The 22,835-nt window shown below is 30.2% G+C and overlaps 1 protein-coding gene across 1 annotated transcript in view; it reads left to right on the plus strand.

The window, feature by feature from the left end:
• LOC142324891 (uncharacterized) overlaps positions 1-22,835 on the plus strand; it is a 92,171-nt gene that overhangs the window by 61,620 nt on the left and 7,716 nt on the right. The window contains exons 14-19 of the mRNA XM_075365992.1: positions 286-503; positions 3,705-3,886; positions 8,627-8,814; positions 10,803-10,946; positions 19,968-20,111; positions 22,212-22,393. Coding sequence (XP_075222107.1) covers positions 286-503; positions 3,705-3,886; positions 8,627-8,814; positions 10,803-10,946; positions 19,968-20,111; positions 22,212-22,393 — 1,058 coding nt within the window. The remainder of the gene's footprint in view (positions 1-285; positions 504-3,704; positions 3,887-8,626; positions 8,815-10,802; positions 10,947-19,967; positions 20,112-22,211; positions 22,394-22,835) is intronic.

Raw genomic sequence — 22,835 nt, forward strand, 5'->3', positions numbered from 1 at the left:
TCAAAGCAGCAGCCTGCTTTATTCAGTATTATGCACTCAAAATGTATTTAATCCATCCGTATATCTGTATAGAGTGATCAAAATTTTGTAGCACAAAAAATTAAGCAATTAAATATCATGATCAGAGCTAACACATAAGGGGATTGACCAGGATTGGTCAGGTAGATGAGAGAAAAGGTATGACCTTTTAAAATGTTGATTTTATCTTTTTTATCATATAATCTTTTATAAACATGTCTTTGATTTATTGTTTTTTAATTGGTTTACTTCATTTTTTCCTTTTAGATACTTATAGAAAGACGTATGAACATGGATGCTTCATTTCAAGATCCAGTACTAAGTGACAAATTTTTAAAATTATGTCTTTATCGTTATGCTAAACTTATACTCATTTTGCATAAACCGATAAATGAGGACAGTGAAACATCTGATACTTCTACAATTTGTACAAATTTTGTTAATGCTCCATTGGTATTCCCAGAATTAATTAATTGGGCCATCAGGTATTTTCTATCTAATTTAATTATCATATATATATCATTATTTTGTCCCTTTATTGCTTCTCATCAGTTAGTATTAGTTAAATCTATCTTAAGAGCATCATTATTTTTTTTATTTGTTTCAAAGGAAAAAAGAAAAATTTTATTTGTGTTCATTATGTACCTTGCTTGTACTTCTAGGCTTTTTACACTGTAGCTGATGTTAGCATTGGTAAAAGTCAAACCAACTCTTTGATTGATATATGGCTCATGCATATTACATTTCAGTTTAATTTACACCCTTAAAACTGGATTGGAGAAAATAAGATAAATTGTGAAAAAATTCCTGAAGATACATATAGCATTTAATGACATTCTGTCTCAAAAAATATTATTACGCTGTAAATGCATTATGAAATATCTTCTGTGGTCCACCTTTTATTTTGTAATGTTAAAAAAGCTGTATGTTCCTCAGATGTGTTTTCGTACATTTTGGAGCAGTAGTAACAGCTTAACTGTTGTTAAGTGCCTTAACTATAATTATTGCTGGTGACCTAACAAGATGAAGTCACTTTCAAAAACGGGAAACTTATTACCAAGAATAAAAGCTTTCCATGTCAAAAAGTGTAGAATGAAGCAACTTTGACACTTTTTTGTCTTCTTTGCTGAGCTAAATATATTGTTATATATATTAGCATGATGTGTCAAATTATAAGTAGTATTCAGTTCTGTAAATATGAGTAACATCTTCATTCTGTTCACCACAGAAACTGGCTGTGTGAGGAATGTCGTTACTTCAAGGAAGGCAAGTTTGACTAGTGCTACTTGTATCTAGGATACTTTACATGCATCACAGTTTTAAGAAAAACTGTGACTGCGAGTCCAAAAGAATAACATAATGTTCTGAGAGGATCTGATGGTCTGAATTGGGTAGTGATAACGAAAGAGAGAAAAAAAATAAAACAGCACATCAACATTAAAGTTTGTTAAATTTATAATTATACCAGAAACACAAGAAGAGTTTATGCATCAACTATATTAAGGAAAACAATACGGTAAATAACATTTATGCTACAAGAACAGAAGACACCTGAGAATAATTGAATAAACATCACATTCACAAAATAAAATAATGAACAGGAATTCAAACCCAATTAACTTGCAGCACAAAAAAACATAGCACGATCAGTCTTACCGAGCACAACATTTTACTTAAAAAATAATCTAATTTTAGTATTTTATATTATATTCGACAATACAGAAACAGCCGCGAGCAGTAAGTAAAAATTAAATAAAGTCTTTAGATAACTTAAATCTTGTAAAGAGCTTGACGTGACGATTTAATAACAAAAAACACAATGTACACAGCACCAAAGCTAACACACCCAAGGCACGAAGAGAATGGTTTGACAACAGCTGACATCAGCATTCGCACACAGGTCAGAATTGTAATAATAAACAACCTTGGGCTATGTTGTTTATAACACCATTCACTGATTTGTTGACAAACCCTAGCCCGTTAATGCGAAGTCGGCAAAACTGTGGTTTCTCGAACAACGTTGTGTCTGCGATCTTGACCAAAAACTGAACACTTAATGTATCTCTTTCTTTGGAAAATATTGGCTTACATACATTGGCTTCATTTAGGGAGGAAAAAGAATTGCGACAGTTATCAGAAGAAACAAGTATTCTGGAAGTATACTATTTAGTCCAATCTATAATCAAATCAGTCTATGAAAAAATGTTGTTTTACGTTGACTAGCTTAATTTGTTATTGCAAAATAAATATATACTGATAACTAATTTGTATCATCATGATTTCTGGTAGAATTTTTATTTTATCTTAGTTCAAGGGGGAGGCTGAAATGTAATTCACACAGAAAGGTGTTTGGAAACCAAAATCTTGCACAAAGTGAAAGGTACTGTCATCTAGTTTATTTCCTTTATTAAAATTTTAAAACTCTTGACCCACACCCTCTTTTTTTCTGTCAATTATCATTATTATAGAGTTGAGTACATCTGCTATGTCATTAACATATCTAAAACAATCTGTTGTGATTGAATTTTTAACTGTGGAAAAACTGAATGCCATTGATATTCATTGTCATCTAAAACCAGTCTACAGTCAAGAAATTGTTGATTGAAGAACTGTAGGTAAATTGGCAATAAAATTTTGTGCAACAGATCTGTCAAAGTGAATATTGAGGATGAACCTCGCAGTGGTCAACTGATTTCTGTAACTGATGAAAAACACCTATAGAAAGTGGATGAATAGATTCAAAATGATTGTTGCGTCATATAATCCGCCTCCCAGATTGCCATATCAAAGCAAGAGTAGGACACATTATTTACATTTGGGCTTCTGTAAGATTTGTTTGTGGTGGGTACCATTCAAGCTAACAGAAAAGAACAAACACAAAAAAAGGAATTTCTGAACACCTGAAACATTATAGTGATGAGGAAGACAATACTTCCTTTTTATATTTTGGGAGATGAACTCAGGTGTACATATCGTCATAACCTAAAAGAAAAACGACTTGAACATAAAATACCACTATTATGGTTCACTACAGTCAAAAAATTTCAAAACGCAAAAAAATTCTCTTGACAGTGTTCCAGGATTAATAACATGTTTATATAACCAACTACCTGGAAGCTTGGGTAAATGAAAATTTAGTGTAATACATAAATGTTAAAATACCTTACAAGCTGTGTATGTTATGTATAACAATCCATGGAGCTGATCATTTTTGAACACATGCTTGGCCACACACACACACACATCATGTACAACTGCTGTAGCTTTTGTGAATTTGAAATTTGAATCCATTCTCATCTTCCACACTTACTAGATTTGACGCTCTGCAGTTTTCACTTCTTTCAACAATAAAAGAAGGATATTAAAGGTATTCATTTCACAGTGGATGATGAACTGAAGGCCACAGTAAGGCTGTGGATCAAAGAAAAGCCGCCACCATTCTTCATTGATAGAATGAGAAAATTGGTTCATCGTTAGTAGAAAGGTGTAACTGTAAATAGTGACTACATGAAAAAAAAAAACATAAGTATATTGTAGCAAATAAAATGTACTATTATGTCATATTTGTTTCATTTGCGAGAGTTTTTCATGTAAAACTGTACATTACATCTTAGCCATCTTTCTTGTTTTGTTCATAATTCAATTTCTATTCAAATATTTTATTATAGGTTATTTCATTTCCACAGAGTTTTACTGCCAAAAGTTCCAGATGAACTATTTGATTGTGATGATAGCAAGGATATTCCATTGGCTGTCAGTCTGTTAGAAGTTATTGGAAGAACAGGATGTTTAATGATGGCTGCTAATTTAACGACTTTAGATTCTACTAGAAATTTTATTGATTTTATCAGCTCCCTTCTTCAATCAGGTAAGGAATTGAGGCATTTTATTGAAGAAAGTAATAATTTTTTGATACAGTAAAACCTGATTTTTATAACAACTACTGTTTTTCATCGATGAGGTTTGATTAATTTGTTCTATTTGAGCATTCTGCATCCTTTATTTTCATAACTGTTTTATGATTCAGGTAGATGCTGAAAATCTTTTATTAACCTTCCATTTTTCCAATCTACTGTTTGGCTTCTTAATGTTTACTTTATACCACTTTGGTACTTTTTTCATATGTATAAAACAAACACTTATTTCCTTACGCTTTCTGTTTACCTTTCATCAGCAGTCCTTATTAGCTCAATTGGATCCCTTGCATTTACTCCCTTCTACTTGTGAATCCATATTACTGTCACCATTTTCTTTACTTTAATCAGTCTTCTATTTAGAATTCACTGAGAACTCTGCTAAATCTGAAATCAAACAATTTTAAGGTAGTAACACTATTATTTCACATAGAAATAGTTGTAAAAAAATAAATGTGCAAGTCGGTTATCAAATACCCAACTATATACGAAACTTATGAAAACTGCAAATAGTTTTTTATTTCTTTCTTCAACAGAGTGTGTTAAAAATCAACAGAATGGAAACATTTTCAGTTGAATATTTTCTTTTTCTTAATCTGTTCTCTCTTGTTACTTTACCCCCTACATTTATATTTTAAGGTGCCATGGAGGTTATTAATTCTAGAACTGATAACTGTCATAATTTACAACTGTTTTGCTACTTTCTGTAGTGATAAGAGTTGTAATCTATGACATATTAATAATTAATCTTCTGCATGGCTTACAGGTGTCTCAGTATACCAATATATGTGTGAATTGATTCCTTAAATTCTGTACTATAATATTCTTACAAAATATTCGGCTATCAGCAACAGAATCGAATAATAAACTACATTGAAAAATCTTTGTTTATAACCCATTGCTGTGTACGCTTTGTTAGTTTAGTGTTATATGTATTGTTTAGTTGTCGCTTTTATTTTGTCAAATGGATGAAGCCTGAAACTGATGAAATTTGGGACTTATTATTAGAAGCTGGTGATACCTATTACGTTTTTTAAAGCGATAGTGATATTTCAGCAGAGAAATAATAGATGAAATTCTTGCTGCACACTATAGTGATGATGATTTTGTATGTGGTCCTGAGGAATTACAAATAGAACATGATAATGTACCTGAAAATATAAATACAGAATAAAGAAAAGTTAGCCTAGTGGTAATAAAATCGACATGAATTCGAGTATAGCCTTCTGAAGCCGACTTAGAACAATTTTAGGTTAGAAACCCTGGGGTAAGAAATTGTCCAGAGAGAAAAGTAAGCCTATTGTTTATTTCTACTTATTTTTTTAATCATTTTATTTGGAATTTAATAACAAACAAAATTAATGACTATGATGCATATAAAGAAATTTTAAATAGGAACCTTAGGTGAACGTGCAGTTGCTTATCTGGGGAGACGAAAAGAATATGTAAAATATATTCAAAAAGAATATGGAGTGTTCATTTTGTATATCACTGTGTTTTTAATTTTTGTTTTGATAATTAATGTTAGTATTTTCTTTTAATGAATTTAACAGTAAAATACATGACATTTATACATAATTTTTTTTGTAACGCTATTTTTAGATTTAGTTATATGCTAATGAAATTAGAATAACTTGTTTTAAATTTTTGCCAATTCATCATTTGGATTTTCATTTATATGTATAGGTAAGTCTATTAACGTTTTCATATCAGTATACAATATGCAATTTTCTGTTTAAATTAATATATAATATTGTTTCTAATTAATTTTTTTAGTAATTTTAAAAAATCTATTTCATTACACAAAAATGACCTATCAGCACTAGGATTAAAAGAGATGATAATCTTAATTAAATTATTTATTTGCTATCAGCTCGTTAAATGCCACTTTTAGTGACAAATTGGATCAGGTTAAGCTGCATATCTTTTATCCATCTTATACCAAAGCAAAATTAAAATGTGTTTCCCTATGTGTTGAGTAATAAAAAAAAAGCATAAGAACAGGAAGCCCTGTACTAGTTTTAAATCTGGATAAGAAAAGGAATGGTCCTTTAGGAAACTGAACTTGTTTTCTTAGATGGCTGTTAAATGTCTAGAGAAATTTCATTGTTTTCACTTTTGTCAGTATGGCTTCTTTACAAATTGAAGCTTGTTGCTTTCTCAAAGTATGTAATTTTCTTTTGAAAAATTCCAAGGGCTTGTTTTTATGATCCGAATGTTTAATTTTCAAGTATAATTAATTAATTTTGATGGCTTCATGCTTTCATCAGAGAAGACTTGAAAGCAAACGCACACGGCAGCTTTCCATCCAGTAAGGTAAAAACTGTAATTTAAATAACTCATTGTACAATCTTGTCTTTTTACCAATTGATTCATTATACGTAGATTGTTCACTTTGTTTTTCACAAATTTATCAATTTTGCATATGAATCTTATTGAAAAATAAAATGAACAGTTACACTGTTTGACTGCACACTAAAAAACCAAAACCTCGGTTATTATTATTTTCAATGAAACTATGCTTTTGAAAACTAAACTGATGTTCTGCAACACTCTTTTATACTGTTGAGAGCATGACGTGTTAAAACATATCATATGCATGTTCGAATGTGATGCTCTCACACCGAATATTATACAAAGATCAAATTACAAGGAACACATATACATAAAGTTGGAACCTTGTAAATTGGTCACATTTCATACACACACGTTGATACCCGTCGCTATCAAGCAGCAGAATAGTTTTAACGAGGTTTCATTGCATTGCAGTTGGGGGGGGGGGGGGTCGTGAAATATTCTTTATATGCATTTTAACTTTTTGGGGTCGTGGAGTTAAAAAGGTTGAGAATCAGTGCTATAAACTACACCATGAAAAAAAAATTAAATGTATCATCACTGTAAGAAGATTTATATGTCAACAAAACTATTTTGAATTTAATAACAAATATTATACACAAAAAACTACCATACCTATGGTATTTCCACTATCAGCTGTTATTTCAGAAATATATTTACATGATTTTAAGAGTAAATTAGTACATGGTAACAATCATACGCATAAAGTTTTAAGGACACGGTATGTTGATGATATTCTCTTTATATATAATTCGGTAATAAACTATGAACTTCTAATAATATTAAATTAAATTCTTATAATGAAAATGTAAAATTCACATTTGAAATGGATAATAATAAAATGTTAGATTATTTAAATGTCAATATTGAAATAATCAGGGACAACCAAATTGAAACATCATTATATAGAAAACCTATATCTAATAACATAAAAATTTATAAAAAATCAAATCACCTTTGGTCTTAAAATTAACACTTATACAAATATTATTAGAGCAATAAAATACTCGCATAATAACAAAGAAAAGTTAAATGATAAAATAAACATCACAAAAATTATAGTGATTGAAAATAGATATGATAATACCTCAAATAATAATATTTATTAAGAACAACTATCAAACACAATAATAAAATAACTACCTTACAAAAAATACGTAATAAGATATAAAAGAGTGAAAAATATACATAGTATTTGTATACTAATAATATTGAAAACTACTAAAACTTACAATAAAGAAATATTTAAATCAGCATACAAACCTAATAACCACATAATAAAATATTTAAAAAAAATAATAATAATTAACGATATGTGTGGAATTTATAGAATTAAATGTAATGATTGTGATGCTATTTATATAGGAAGAACAAATAAAACTTTTAAAACTACATTTCTTAAACATTGTAGAAATTACAAAAAATAATAAATTGGTGTATCTAATATGCAGACCATTTAATAAACAATAAACATTCTATCTCTGATATTAACACCGTGATAGAAATATTAGAAATTAATCAAGATGACATAAAATTAAATATATTAGAAAATTATTACATATTTAAATTTAAAAAATTTCAATTTGATAAACTATCAGACAGTGTTTGAGGGAGATGTTCTTATAAAAACTGCCACAGATAGCAGCACTCTTGTAGATTAATACACAGTTATCATTATTTTAATATTTTTATTATGCAATAATGGAATTTTTTTGATCACGACTGGAAGATGCAGGATCCCATAAAAGGACTTCCATGAAAAATTATGTTAAGATATGTCTTACCTCTATATTCTGTACTAGATGGTTTATGTAATAGAATTTAAATATATATTTTTTTCTTTTTTTAATTCAAATAATTCATTAACGTATTGACCACTGTGTTGATAACATTATAAATAATGATAAAATATAAATGTACTCAAAAAATATTACATCTGTAAATAGAAACAAAAATATAAAATGAGGAATCACCAGATCACATTCAAAGATTATGATTTAATTAAAAACAGTAAAATTACAATCTAATAGTTGGCAATAATGACAAATAAGACAAAGGAAAATACTACTTTTTAAAGGTTATATCATTAGAGTACTGGACAGCAAAATTTGCATATGCATTCTAATACTTTAATATTTCAAAACAAAGAACAATGTAAAATAAAATTAAAATAAATTATTTTAGAAGAATTATTATGTAGAATAATACCAGCTGATGATGTGGAATGCCACAAAAATTGATTCTTGAAAATTAATTTGGTATGTTTAACTTATGTAATTAGTGTTTTGGTGGTTTATATTTTATATAATATTAAATATATATAATTTTTAATTTTCTAGGTTGCAAATTAAAATTTGTGGATGTTGCATTTAGAGCATTAAAAGAACTATGTGAAAATTCTGAAACTCATTATGAGCAAGATGAAGAGAGACTTTTAAGAGCTACTTTACCCACTTTGTTTACAAATATTATTTCAGTTTTGTCAGAAAGAAATATTAAAAAAGATGTGTTTGCTGCATGTATTACAGTGAGTAATTTATGTGTTACATTGTAATTTATTATAATTATTTTAATATTGTGTTTTTCATAGTTTTACTGCAGTGCATTCATACACCTACATAAACACTGCTATATGTTGAAGGTTTTATTCCTTGCACTGTGAGTAACATTTTCTACATTGTTTGGTAATCCTGCATTTATTCAGTTTGATTCCATGAGCCAGTAAGTCTAGGGACCTTAAGACGAAATGGTGTCTGGTTCTTTATTGTTTATCATGTGTTTGTTGCACCTTTGAATGATTGGGACCATGTCTTTCTGAGTATGCTCAGAATGATGTTAACTTTGGAACAGCAAAATTTCTTGTTGAATAAATCTTCTGTGAATATGGTGAGTGCACACAGACAGTGAAAGACCAGTTTTCATTAGATCTCCAGGTACACCAGTTCCTAATCAATGTAGTGTAAGAGTGCTGTTTGAGAAATTTAGGGAAATGGGGTCTTTTTACACGAATTTGAATGTAGATCGTGGATACCAGTGTTCTTTGGTGGTAGGGTTTCAATAACCACACATCTCAGGAATGATCGAACTGAGACTATACAATACTACACTTCATTTACACTCATACATATCATCCTCATTCATCCTCTGAAGTATTATCTTAAAGCAATTACCGGAGGCTAAACAGGAAAAAGAAAGAAAGGGAGATGGGGTCAGTAAAGAACTATGAAGGAAGAAGTAGACCATATGAATTTGATAAAGAAAAATTGCAAGACATATATATAATCTGGTATATGAAGTAGTTCCAACCAGTCTGTGTGAAAGTCAATTCGACAAATAATAAAAAGGATAATAAGTATTAATATAACAAATAATAATAATAAGGATTTGGTGATTGTGTTTCTGGTTGAACTGAAAGTGTGCAAAGAAAGTTAGTATGGAGGGCAGGGCTTTTGTAGGAAAGGAAATGATAAAATTGGTTGAAACAATGTTCTAAAAGTGTAAGAGCTGTGTGAAAACAAAATTAGAATTAATTGAATTGTTAATTAACAATTCTCCAACAATTGTCATTTTTCAATGCTGTCTTACAGTGCAAAAGTGAAAATGAAGTTTGGAAGATGCTTTATATTTGGAATAAAAGGGGTGCAAAAAGAGAACAAAGAAAAACACTAAAACTACAAAATTAACTTAGGGAAATTGTAAAATATTTTAAACATTTGGATAGTGAGGTAGCAGAGGATGGAAAGACTGGTGATAGAGTACAGAGCACAAGAGATTATTATTGTAAGGAAGTGTTGATACAAAGAAAATTAAAACGTGAGCTGTTTAGTGCTTCACATCAATTCTGATGTAGTGTAGAGGCTTGGATTACAAAATAATAAGATAAAGTAAACTAGAAGCTATGAAATTAAATTTCTTTGAAGCACAGTAGACAAGACAAAGAGGAATTGCATGAGGGCTCTCACAAATACAGAAAATGTGTTTGAAGTGTATGTTTTTATACATTGAAAATATTGAATTATTAGTTAAAAAGGAAGAAACCAAGGTGAAGACTATAGAAGAGACTAGTTTAAGATTATTATGAGTTGGAGGTTTATGTGAGAAATGGAACAAATTAGCTGTCTATGCCAAGACGCTGGAGAAGACACAGAAAATAAAGATTCTTACGAACACATTAAAATCTGTTAGAATGTTACTAGTTTATAATAATTATTATTCTGAAGTCATGTAAATTAATGTGGTAGAATGGTAAGGGTATTTATTTATTTATTTTATACATATTTAAAATAAATGTATAAATAAATAACTTCAGGTAATCTTTCAGTGAGAAATAAGTTAACTAATAATTTTTCTAGCTTTGTTAAATTTATATACTTAAAATCATTATAAACTGATGAATAAAAGTAAATAAGTTTTTTTACCATTAGTGAAAAGTGTATGTGCATTAATTTTGTTTACATAGCATTTGTATACAATATCTTTTATTTTCTAAAATTTTACTGTATTTTCTTTTTATAGGATTTTACTGAAATAAGACGTTGCTTTTTAAGTCTTCCTCTTGGACTGTTAAGAACATTTGGTATCAAATCTCAAACTTTACATAACATCATAATGTTTCTTACAACAACTTGCATTAGAATCATTGCTGAGGATGTAGAGGAGGTAATAATGCTAATTTTTTTCGTTTTTATCTTTAAAAACAATTCTGTTTTCATTAGAAATATGATAATGTACATTCCATGAATTTTTTCAGTTTTTTGAATGTTGAAAATTAATTTAACACTTTTAGAATTGTCTTTGTTAAATAATTATGCAATGAAAGAATGATATATTCAAAATGGTGTTTACTTGCTTTATTTTAACTCTTAAGTGTTATTTTTTTCAGTTTTATTTTCTTATTTGTCTTCAAATCTTACACCCTTAATTTAACATACTTTCTGACATTGCCTATTGATGAAATTTTGCACTGTTACTAAGGTCGGGTGACTATACAATATTCCACCATTACTTTTGCAAACATCCCCCCCCCCCACCATACAGGGGTAAATTAAGGGTGCCGGTGTAAAAAACTGCAAAATCTGCAAAACAGCTATGCAGGGTTTTTGGGGTCACAGATGACAAATCCGATAATGGGCTGACATAAAAAACACAAAAACTTGGTACAGAAGTTTTTGTGGTTTTGAATTTGACAATATTTCGTCATCATGTATATATATATATATATATACATGATTTTTGGCAGGCAGTATGTTGAGACAGCTCCTGATGATTCACTCAGCTCCGTACCATTCACATAGTACACACACATTTCACGTGGTTCACTCAGCTCTGTATGATTCTCATAGCTCTTGATGATTCACTTGGCTCCGTACTGCACACAGCTCCTGGTGGTTTACTTGGCTCCATATGATTCACACAGCTCCTTGTGGTTTCAAGGTTGTGCTCAGGTGTATATCATCTGTTTTGTTATTTTGTATAGTAAATGTTTGATTGAAAATTTGTTTAATATTTTATAATTATATTAGAAATTCAATATATGATGTTATGTTTTGAAATCCAAATTAACGTACTAATTAAACTCATGCAGTGTATGATAATAATTTGATTAAAGTATGACTAAAAAGTATAAAGCAAGTTTTTAAAAATTTTTTTAATATTATTAGATAATGCTGTTATTAGAGTTTTACCACGAATCATCCATAAATGTTTGGTCATTTTTAATGGGATTTTCAGTTTTAAATATTTACGTGTTGAAGCATATCTCGACTATGTATTGAAGCACCTGTTATTGGTTATGTAAGAAAAGCTTTTTCCTTTTCTAGACAAAAACCATGGCTTTACATGTGTTCATAAAGAATATAACTAGTGTTATTGAATGTTGTGTTCATTTATCTACGCATATAATTATTTTTGTTATAATTGTCAGTATATTTATTGCTTGAGGCAGGTCTGTCCATTTACTTCTATTTTTAGGTAATTATTTTGTTTCTGTTGATTCACATTTCTTTTTAGATTATCTTTTTTTTCCTTTGGATCTCTTACTAGTTCTTTATTCCTGTTTTAATCCATTTTTTCACTCTTACGATAAGTTTCTATTCTTATTCACTTACCTCATCGGTTCTTAATATTTCATCCTATCTGCCCGTTTAATTTAATGTTGTCTCCAGAATGCTCACATTTCAAATATTAACATGTTTCTTCAAGTCTAACCCATATCTCTATTTATTCAATAGCTGCTTCTATTGAATGTTTCCTTAACCACTATTATTTTGATTTTTATTTCCTTTTCAATTTTTTAAACTTTTTTTACTCTTTTCTTAAGTTTTGTACTAGTTTATTTGTTCAATACTTCTTTATGTAGTCGTTCATTGACTTATTGTTTTCAATCTATTACTTTTCTCTTAACATTAATTTCTGTACTGTTTTCATTAATTTTTTTAATTTTGAAGTAATCGAATACTGGTGTTTGATCTCCTAAAACCATATCATTGTGAATCATTCACAATTTCCCCTTCATCTTCTACATCATTTGTAATCATATCTTTAGTGTACATATTAACAAGGTTGGAGGATAGGGCTTTTAAGGTCTCTGCCTCACACATTTTCTTTGATAAAAACATTTAGAACCCATATTCTCTAGTTTCACAGGTGTTATCTGATTAAGGTACAATTCTTTAATTAAAAAGCTTTTTAATATTTTCGTACATAGGAGGCATGACCAAAAAAAATGAGAATTTTAATTTTTATCAGAAAGAATTTACCAATTCTTCTATATTGATATTTTTCTTTTAAAGTAATCCTAGACAACTTACACACTTATGTTAGTGTTTCTTCTAATCCTGAAAACATTTGTGGAAAGCATTTTTTTTTAAAGTTTACTTAGTGATTCTCTTCTTTGTTTCATCTATCACCACAAATTGTTGCTTTTTAATTTTCCCCTAATCATTGGGGACAAGAAAAAAGTCACCATCTGTTGTGTTTAGAGAATAATGGAGGCTGCAGCATCAATATGATGTTATTTTTGGCTAAATAATTATGAATTAATAGTGATATGAGCTGGAGCGCTATCATGGGGCAAAAGCCAAAAATAGCTTGTCCATATTTGTGGTCGTTTTCTTCAGATTGTCTCTTCTAAAAACTGCTAATACTGTTTACTGTTGCACAATCCTGTGGTTAGAATTCATAATGGATGATGGCATTGTATTCGAAAGAAACAGTAAGGAGATCCTTAACATTTGATTGAACTTTGCGTGCTTTTTTTCAGTGTAGGTTTTTCAGAAAGTTTGCATTGGAATGATTGGACCTTCTTTTCAATATTATAACCGTACACCCATGTTTAGTCACCTGTAATGACAGCTTTGAATAATTTTTAGTCATCAGAGAGGCAGCTAAATCACAATGTCCTTTATTTTGTGAATATTTTCATTTTTTGCTAATGTGTTAGGATGCCCAACTCTTTAGTTATCTTTAATTAGGGGTTTTAAGGCCTTCTTAATACCATTTACACCAGTCATAGACCCCTTGTGTCAAAATCACATCCTTGCCAAAAGTGTTCTCTTGCAACTACACTACTTCAATGCACTTTATTCCAATTTTAATGCAAAATTTAATTCAAATTTTGAGTAACATTCTTATGTTCTTGCTAATCCACAAAATTTTGTGAATATAAGGTTTGACAAGAGCTGGAACAACTGGTCTATCCACATTGAATATTTTAAAAAAGTGAATTAATTTCTTGTGTTTTGTTTTTTTTTTAATGTACATGACAGCAACTCACTGGACTTAAAAATAATATTGGTATTATACCTATATCCAGTAGTTCTATTTTTATTTTTGTTTAGAGAAGTTTCTCATTAGGAGGTAAAAAGGATTTATAATTCCCTAATACATGATGTCTTAAAAAACCTCACGAAGAATATCTAAATTTCTTGTCAATCCCTATTTTCACCATTAAAGGTGTTTACTGCTGCCAATCTATATAACCACAATTAACTACTGATTGGTTAATAGACTATTTATTTTCATATATTTAATACTAAAAAAAATCATTTACAGTTGACTAGACATCATTTGAAGTTGATTAGACATTGTTTAATATTTGAGAAAAGTCAGCAATGCCCTCGGGCGGATCTGTATCCCCTAGAGGTGCATCCCCAGGTGACGGATGGGGGAATGCTTGGTAGCTATGCCAGGTAGGAGGAAAATAAAATGCCTCCCTTGGACCAAACAGATAGAGCAGCAGCATCAGTCCCAGATTGGGCAGCTTAACCAAATGCTTGCTGGAATAAGCAGGTCGCTCTTGCCAGCCAACAGCTTCAGGTGGAGGAGCTGGCAACAGTTGGGGCACCTTCTTGTCCTATGGTCGAGAAATCGTTCATAAAGGCAGATGAATTGGTACAATCAACGGATGAAGATGCAGAAGGCATCAGGAAACCACTGCATTAAAGATCCCAATGGATATCCCTAGTATAAATCATGATTATGGTTGGTTTCAATATTATATTTTCTGGAGTTAGTACCCCAGTCATATCTGCCGTGAGGGGGGGGGGACAGTATTGAACTAAACCATGAGAATTAGTACCTGGAATGTAAGAAGTTTTGTTTCAGGCAGGCAAAATTAACAATGTAGCAGCGGAGATGCAAAGGCTTAATATAAACATCCTAGGCATATGTGACTTAAGATGGCCAGGAACTGTATGTAGTGAAGGGATGAATGCACAGTGTACTATTCCAGAAGCACTGATAAAGAGAATAAATATGGAGTTGCTATCATGGTCGATAAGAATGTAGACAGGTGTATATCTAGTTTTGTTTCTTACTCAGATAGAATCATGTTGATACTGATGCCCTCTCTTAAAAGGAATATCAATCTTCAAATTTACGCACCCACAATGGATAAGCCTGAAGAAGAAACTGAACAATTCTACGAAGATTTATGCATTGTCCTGGAAGGCACCAAGGAACAGGATATTACTATAATCATGTGAGATTTAATGCGAAGGTGGGGGAGGATAAAGTGGATGATACTGTTGTAGGCTATGGACTTGGGGAAAGGAATGATAGAGGTGACAGACTTGTAGAATTCTATCAGACAGGGAGGTTCATACTTGCTAATACATACTATAAATTACCCAAGAGAAGAATATGGACGTGGAGATCTGCTCAAGACACTGAAGATAAGGTAGTAAGGAACCAGATTGATTACCTACTTATCAAGAAATAATTCAGAAATAGCGTAACATCAGTAAAATCTTACCCAGGAGCTGACATCAGATCAGACCATAATCTGGTAGTTGCTAAAGTACATTTCGAGCTTAAAAAGTTACAACATAAAAGTAAGAATAATAGGATAGCGACAGAGAAACTAAGGAATGAAGGCATAAGAGTACATGTGCAGAGAGAGGTAAATATTAAAATTGATTTGGTACGGCATAGGGTAATGAATTTTGCCTTGGAGCATAAATGGAATAACATAAGGGCGGCATTGATTGATAGAAGCAGGGACAGATTGTCATTGGATAAGAGGAGGCCAAAACAGAAATGGGTGATCCAAGAGATAATGCTTCTTATGGAAGAAAGAAGAAAAAGTAAGAACAATGCAAATAAATATAAAGAATTACAACGGAAGATGAGACTGATTAGGGAAGCAAAGGAGAGATGGATTTCAGAAAAGTGTGAACACATAGAGGAACTATAAATTGCATAGAGGAGCCACAATTTGCATAAGAAAATTAAAGAGCTAACAGGAACAACCAGAAAAAGATAACCTGCTGTTATTAAAGATAAAAGAGGCAAAATCTTGATTGAACCGGTGCAGAGACTTCTACAGTGGAAGGAATATATACAGAAGCTATCTCAAGATACAAGAAGCATGATAATACATCAAAATGCCAAAGAGGGGCCAAACATCATGAAAGAAGAAGTTCTTTATGCTATAAAAACACTGAAAAGCAGTCGGGCCAGATGAAATTCCATATGAACTCCTGAAATTAATAGATGAAGAACATCTTGATGTTGTTGTAGACCTTTTTAATGAAATGTATAGAACTGGAATAATACTGAAACAATGGATAAAATTGATGTTTATAATGTTACCAAAGAAACCAAATATGGAGAATGCAGTGATTACCGAACTATTAGCTTGATGAGTCATATACTAAAGGCATTCTTAATAGTCATCCACAAAAGAATATACAATAAACTGGAAGAAGACATTAGTAACATCCAGTTTGGATTTTGGAAAGGTTTCGGTACGAGAGAAGCACTATTTGGTTTTAATGTGTTAGTTCAGAGGTGCCTAGATGTGAACCAGGATATACACATCTGTTTGATAGCTTATGAGAAGGCTTTTGATAAAGTTCACCATGATATTTTAACAAGCTTATGAAGACAGCGGAACATTGACTCACAAGATATTCAGATTAATGAATCATTATACTGGTTTCAAACGGCTACCATTCAAGTAGATAATGATGTTACAGAGGAAGTACAAATACAAAGAGGAGTAAGGCAAGGATGCATTTTGACCCCCTTGCTATTTAATCTATATTCCAAAGTGATATTCAAGGAGGCTCTAAGTGAAGATGGAGCTGGAGTTATAGTCAATGGTATGCCAATTAGTAATTTGAGGTACGTGGACGACACTGTCGTCATAATGGAGACTGAGTGATCTACAGAGAGCAGTTCAAAAAATTAAAGATGTTAGTATACAGTACGGCCTTTGAATGAACCTCAAGAAGACGAAGAACATGATGATAACTGGATACAAATGCCGGGCCCAGAGAGTTATACATCGACAATGTGATAATTGGAAAAACAACAAAGTAGAAATATCTTGGTACTTGGATAACCAACAACATGGACCAAACACTGGAAATTAAAAGAATTAGCCCAGACGGAAATGGCTAGAAGCGCATTTCTCAAAATGCATGCTTTTTTGTGTGATCAACAGGTCAGATTATGTCAATGGGCTAGAATGGTAAAATATTATGTGTTTCCTGTGCTGTTATATGGAATGGAGGCATGAATATTGAAAAAACTATACATGAAAAAGTTGTTGGCCTTTGAAATGTGGTGCTATAGATGCATGCTAAGGATATCTTGGAAGGATAAGGTGTCAAACATCAAGGTATTAGAGAGTATGAATAAACAACTCGAGATTACGTTTACAGTACAAGCAGGGAAATTACAGTATCTAGGTTACATAACAAGGGGAGAGAAGTTCAAGTTGCTCCAGTTGATCTTGCAGGGGAAGATAGTGGACAGATGTAATGTTGGGAGGCACAGAATTTCATGGTTGCGCAATCTGAGGGAATGGTCAGCACAACGTCCACTGAATTGTTCCAAGCTGCCTACTCAAAGATCAAAATAGCGATGATGATGCAAACCTCCTGAAAGGAGATGCCACTTAAAGAAGAGCAGTGCATCAGTATTGCAGTTTATAATAAATTTCTTGAAGGTTTGCACTTGGTTGATGTAAATTTAGAAAAAGTGTTTGTGAAATACTTATTGATAAACAGCATTATATTGTTCCATAAATGTATTTTTATTTTCAGATTATAATCTTTGGGGTATTTGTAAATATGTTTCTTGTAAAGAAGTATGTTTAAATATTTTTGGTTAAATAATATACGTATTATAAGCATTTATATAAAATACATTTTTTTTAAGAGGAGGGGCTAAAAGTCATTTCCTTATTAAGGAAACAGTTAACAAAAAAACCTTTTTATTGGATGTTTTGCACATAAGAGAACATGTTCAAAGTGTCACTCTTTAGCCCTAATGCCTTGTGCTAATCACTGAATTAAATGTTTTTACCAAAAAAAGTTGTTACCTACATTATAAAATCAACTGAGTTTTCAATTGATAACTTTAGGCATTTCAGGTCATTGGGATTTGAAGACATACAATGTCAGATGATTTTTCCAGAATGAAAAATTGCAAGGTGCCAGAACCTCAAGAACGTGGTAGCCACCATTTAATTGTTCCTTGGCATCTTGTCGTCCTCTATATAAGAAAAGTTTAATCAAGATAGTCTTCAACATGAGTATAGAGAGGAAGTGCCCCCACACCTTGTTGCTAAACACTCAGATGGCCATTTCCATACTCAAGGTTGTTTAATAACTTTGGCATAAAAAATCTTGTATTGCCCACCATATAATGATAACATTTCCACTTGTTAGACTTCCATCAAAGAGATAAGCTGTTAACATTGCTTTGTTTATGATACTGCACCAAAAATGAATTCCAGTTAGTATTATGCCCTTTCTCCATAATTATATTAGGATTTTCGTCAAATAAGTAAACATAATTGTGATGTTTACTTGTGGCAGTATTTGGCTGGCCATGTACATGTTTAATGTTTATCTTTGTTTTGTTTTTAATATATTTTATTTAATGACTTCATATATTCTTGTATGTGATCGCAATTCTAATCTTTTAACTGTTTAATACGTAATTTTATAAATTTCATAAGTATCACACGTCTGATGATGCAGGATTCCACGAAAGTACTTTTGTGAAAAATTATAAATATACAAATAAGGTAAGTGTCTTATATTTCTACTTGGATGGATTAAATTGAATTATATATATTTGGATTGTGATGTTATACTAGGCTATTCAGTTTGAAGCATGCTTTGTTAAACCATATTGCTGACCTAGTGAATAGTAAATTCTTGCCATTGCAATTCCATCTTTGTGAAATCTGTGAAATAATCTTGGCCAGTAATATTTAAACTTTATTTCCTTAGATTCATTTATAAACTTGGCTGTATATTTTCTTTTAAATAGAAGGATATTTGATGTTTTAGGGCTCTTTAATTGTCTGCAATAAATTGTCTGTTTTCTGAGATGCAACTAGTTTTCTGTTTATCTAATCATGGAGCATGTCCGTTTTAAATTCCAGCTTATGTGAATGTTGAAGGGTTGATAGTGAAAAATTGGAGATTTTTCATGGAATTATTCATGGAAACATAAGCAAAAATCTCACTCTTGTTTTGTGAAATTAACATTATTATTTTCAGCAGATTCAAAAATGAACCGAAAAGAACTCTGTATTAATTATATCAACGTATTACTACCATCTGCAAAACCAAAGTTTTTTTTATAACCAACTTCTTTATTTTATATAATTTCAAGTCGTGTATTATGTATGACATTTTTTCACAACAAATATTATCCCAGTTAATCAAATCTTTTTTGTGTAACTGTTGGATTTATAAAAAATAATTTTAAAAAAATATGTATTCATTCACATGTGAAATGTTCCTGCATTGTTTTAGAGAAAATAATTATATTGTTTGAAGTGCTCATATTTCTTTGCTATGAGATCACTTTTTCTTAATTCTGACTACATGTATGTACAGGTATTTTAGTTTTATTTAATTTTTTCTATTACTTAATTTTTTTTTTATTTCAAAATTTCTTTCTCTTCCACAATTTTTTTCTGCTATAACATAGGTTCTTTAATATTTTACCAATTTTTCTACTCATCAATAATTCCTTCTTTTTTTCAAGTAAAAAAATTGTTATTTTGTTTGAATATAGAGGTAATTTATTACTTTTTCATTTTTAATATTAGTTTGCTCAAGATTAATTATTTAGATATTGAGTTGTGTACTAAAACTTAGAGTGAAGCATTTGTATACATGTAGTGATTTAATTTATTCTTTCCCTGCACAGAATGATATCTTTGATCCAACTGATAAAATTCAAAATCTCCCGTACTGCTCTTCATTTATTGCTGGTGCACTTTTAACCAGAGAAAATATCTCTAAGCTGTGGTTTGCCTGTATAGGAGAGACAGTTTCATCACTAAATTACAGTGTAAGTACACTGTTCAGCTAACATAAAGGTTTTCTATAAATTTTGTTTTTGCATGATTATAATTTAATTTTACTGAATTTGTTTTTATGCATATTGAAGACTGATTATTAACTTTGCTATTTGTTCACAATTTATTTTAAAAACTAATAAAAGTTTAAGCGTGTTGTGTGTGATTTTCTTATGATTAGAAAAATCCATGTTGGGTATTTAATTAAAAATTAGGCTTGTAGTAGATAAAAATTAAAATAATATAGTATAGGTGCTTTGACATAGCAGTCAATATTTCTGTTAAACAGAGAAATTTAAAAAAATAGTAATATCTTGAGCAATTCTCAATTAAATAGGCTAGTAGTCCAGTTGGCAGTTGCTGGTTGTTAATCAATCCTAAGATAGTGTAATTAATTGAATATGATGACTAAGTGTTTGTGAAATAAATCCATTTAAATGTATTAATAATTTTATGGTTTAGTAATTATTTGTAGTGCTGATTTGATTCTTTTACATAGTTATCATGAAAGGAAGATATGTTTGAGCAAAACTAAAAATGTCCTGTCATCTTTTTGAAGTACTGAAGATAAATATACTTTTTCAACATTTACAGTAAAGAGATAACAGTATGAATGAGAAGAATGTTACTTTATCATTTCTAACTAATATAAATTTTAAATATTAATATTAATTTTAAATTAGTGTTGGTGGTGGTGATAGTGGCAGCAGCAGTAGTAATAGTAATAATAAGTATTATGAATAATTAATTAATTCCTTAGTGATTTTTGGCAAAATAACTCATTATTAACTTGATGATATACCTTGATAAAAATTGCCCTTGATGAAATAACTCATCCACTTTTTTTTCTGAAAAGTGCCTCTGATGAAATAATTTATCATTATGAATTGACTTATTTTAACCTTTTTTTTGACGTTTTACTGCAATGTATGTGAATCTAGTTCCATTTTTACTCTAATTTAACAGTGAAGTGTTAGTAGCATATTGATTCTGTATTCAGTATGTCTTGTTTGGTATCCATCTGAATAGCTCTTACCATGCATTTGTTTTCTTTGCTTTGATCATTCCTTAAGTTGCATATGTTAGTTTTGTTATTTCTTTGTGTTATTTATTGTTTTCTTTTATCGTCTTCATAATTTTAATTATTTTTGTGCAATTTTCAGTCATATTTTTATTTCCAGTTGTTTGTGGATGTGACCATATATAAATAAGAAATATTCAAGTTGATTGCCATAAACTAATTTTAGTAATTTTTTATTGAGTAAACAATCGTCATGTTGTTGTTTAAATTAAGTTACTAGTATTTTATAATATTATTGATTTGACAATTAGGTATTGCAAGTGATATTTATTAGTACAAAATGGCCTACTCATCATGTGTAAATGACAATAACTTTTAAACATTATTTTTAAATAGTTTTAGATATTATTTTTTACATTGCATGATAAGAAAAGTATAAAATTGTACCTTAAATTATTTTTTTTTCATAATGCATTGCGTAGATCAAAAATATTTTTTTAAAAATATATATATAGGCAAAATATCAAAGGTTTAGTGAAAAAAAGGGCCTAATAATATGATTTTCTGCCAAAATGAAGAAATGTCAAGTGGTTAATAATGAAGAAAAACACTCATATGATTGAAAGTTTCACTTTCTTACTAAAATTTAAAAAAAATTGTAGAAAAAATTGATTATTAAAACCAATATCAACTTGTACTGCAATAAAAATTAAATGCTATATCACATAATAAATTTTTCTACATACACCTAGCTGCAGTCAATGGCTTTTGGAGAAATACCTGACACTGCAGATTTGTTGGCCTAGCAAATGAATAGAATCCAAGTCGCTTGTAGATTTATGGGTGCAGCAGCAAACATGTTAATCAGGAACTGGTAAAGTATGGATACTTTTTTACAATTTTCTGTATTTAAGCTATTTAGAAATTTGTAGCTTTTGTGTACAGTTTGAAATTATATTTCAGAAGTTTGTATTCAAGATTTTTTTTTGTCATACAGATAAGGATATTCTATTGTTTGATAATTGTATGTTAATAAAGTAAAAATATATTGAATAAATTTGTTCATTTACAGAGTTCAATTGAAATCCTTGGTTCACTTAGTTTGATTCATACACTATCCTTTACAAAAAAACCCAAGTTAAAGGAAGAATTAGCAAAAACTGTAAAGAAAGTTTATGATGTTGTTACTAAGTTCCCAGAAGTAGACCCTGATAAGTCAACAATTAAATCTCTTAACACTTCTACTCATTCTTTGTAAGTATATTAATTTTGATTATTTACATTTTTGCTACTTATTGTGTTATTTTACAGTGTGTTTGGAAAGTCGCTGCACAATATGCTTTAGAATTATATGTGCATTTTGTTCTTTTGGTGTTAGATTGGTTAGGTTTTTTGGATGTTGCTCAGTAATAAACCAAGACGTCAGTTGGGTTGTGATTGAACGTGTTTTGTTTCATGTCGTTTTATTTATCAGAATCAATAGTTGCGAGAAACATATTGGTTCTTTTGGTAGACAGATGCATTTTTCTTGTTGAACATGTCTTTCATCAAGGTGACAAGGATACTGATTTTGTGAAGCATAGGTTTTCTGAAAAGTTTCCAAATACTCCTGTTCCTCACTGCAATGCAGTTAAAACTCTTATCAAAAAATTTTGCAAGACTGGCTCTGTTGAAGACACATCAGAGTAAAAGACCA

The sequence above is a fragment of the Lycorma delicatula genome, chromosome 5 (assembly GCF_047948215.1).
Source record: "Lycorma delicatula isolate Av1 chromosome 5, ASM4794821v1, whole genome shotgun sequence".
NCBI classification, from domain to species: domain Eukaryota; kingdom Metazoa; phylum Arthropoda; class Insecta; order Hemiptera; family Fulgoridae; genus Lycorma; species Lycorma delicatula.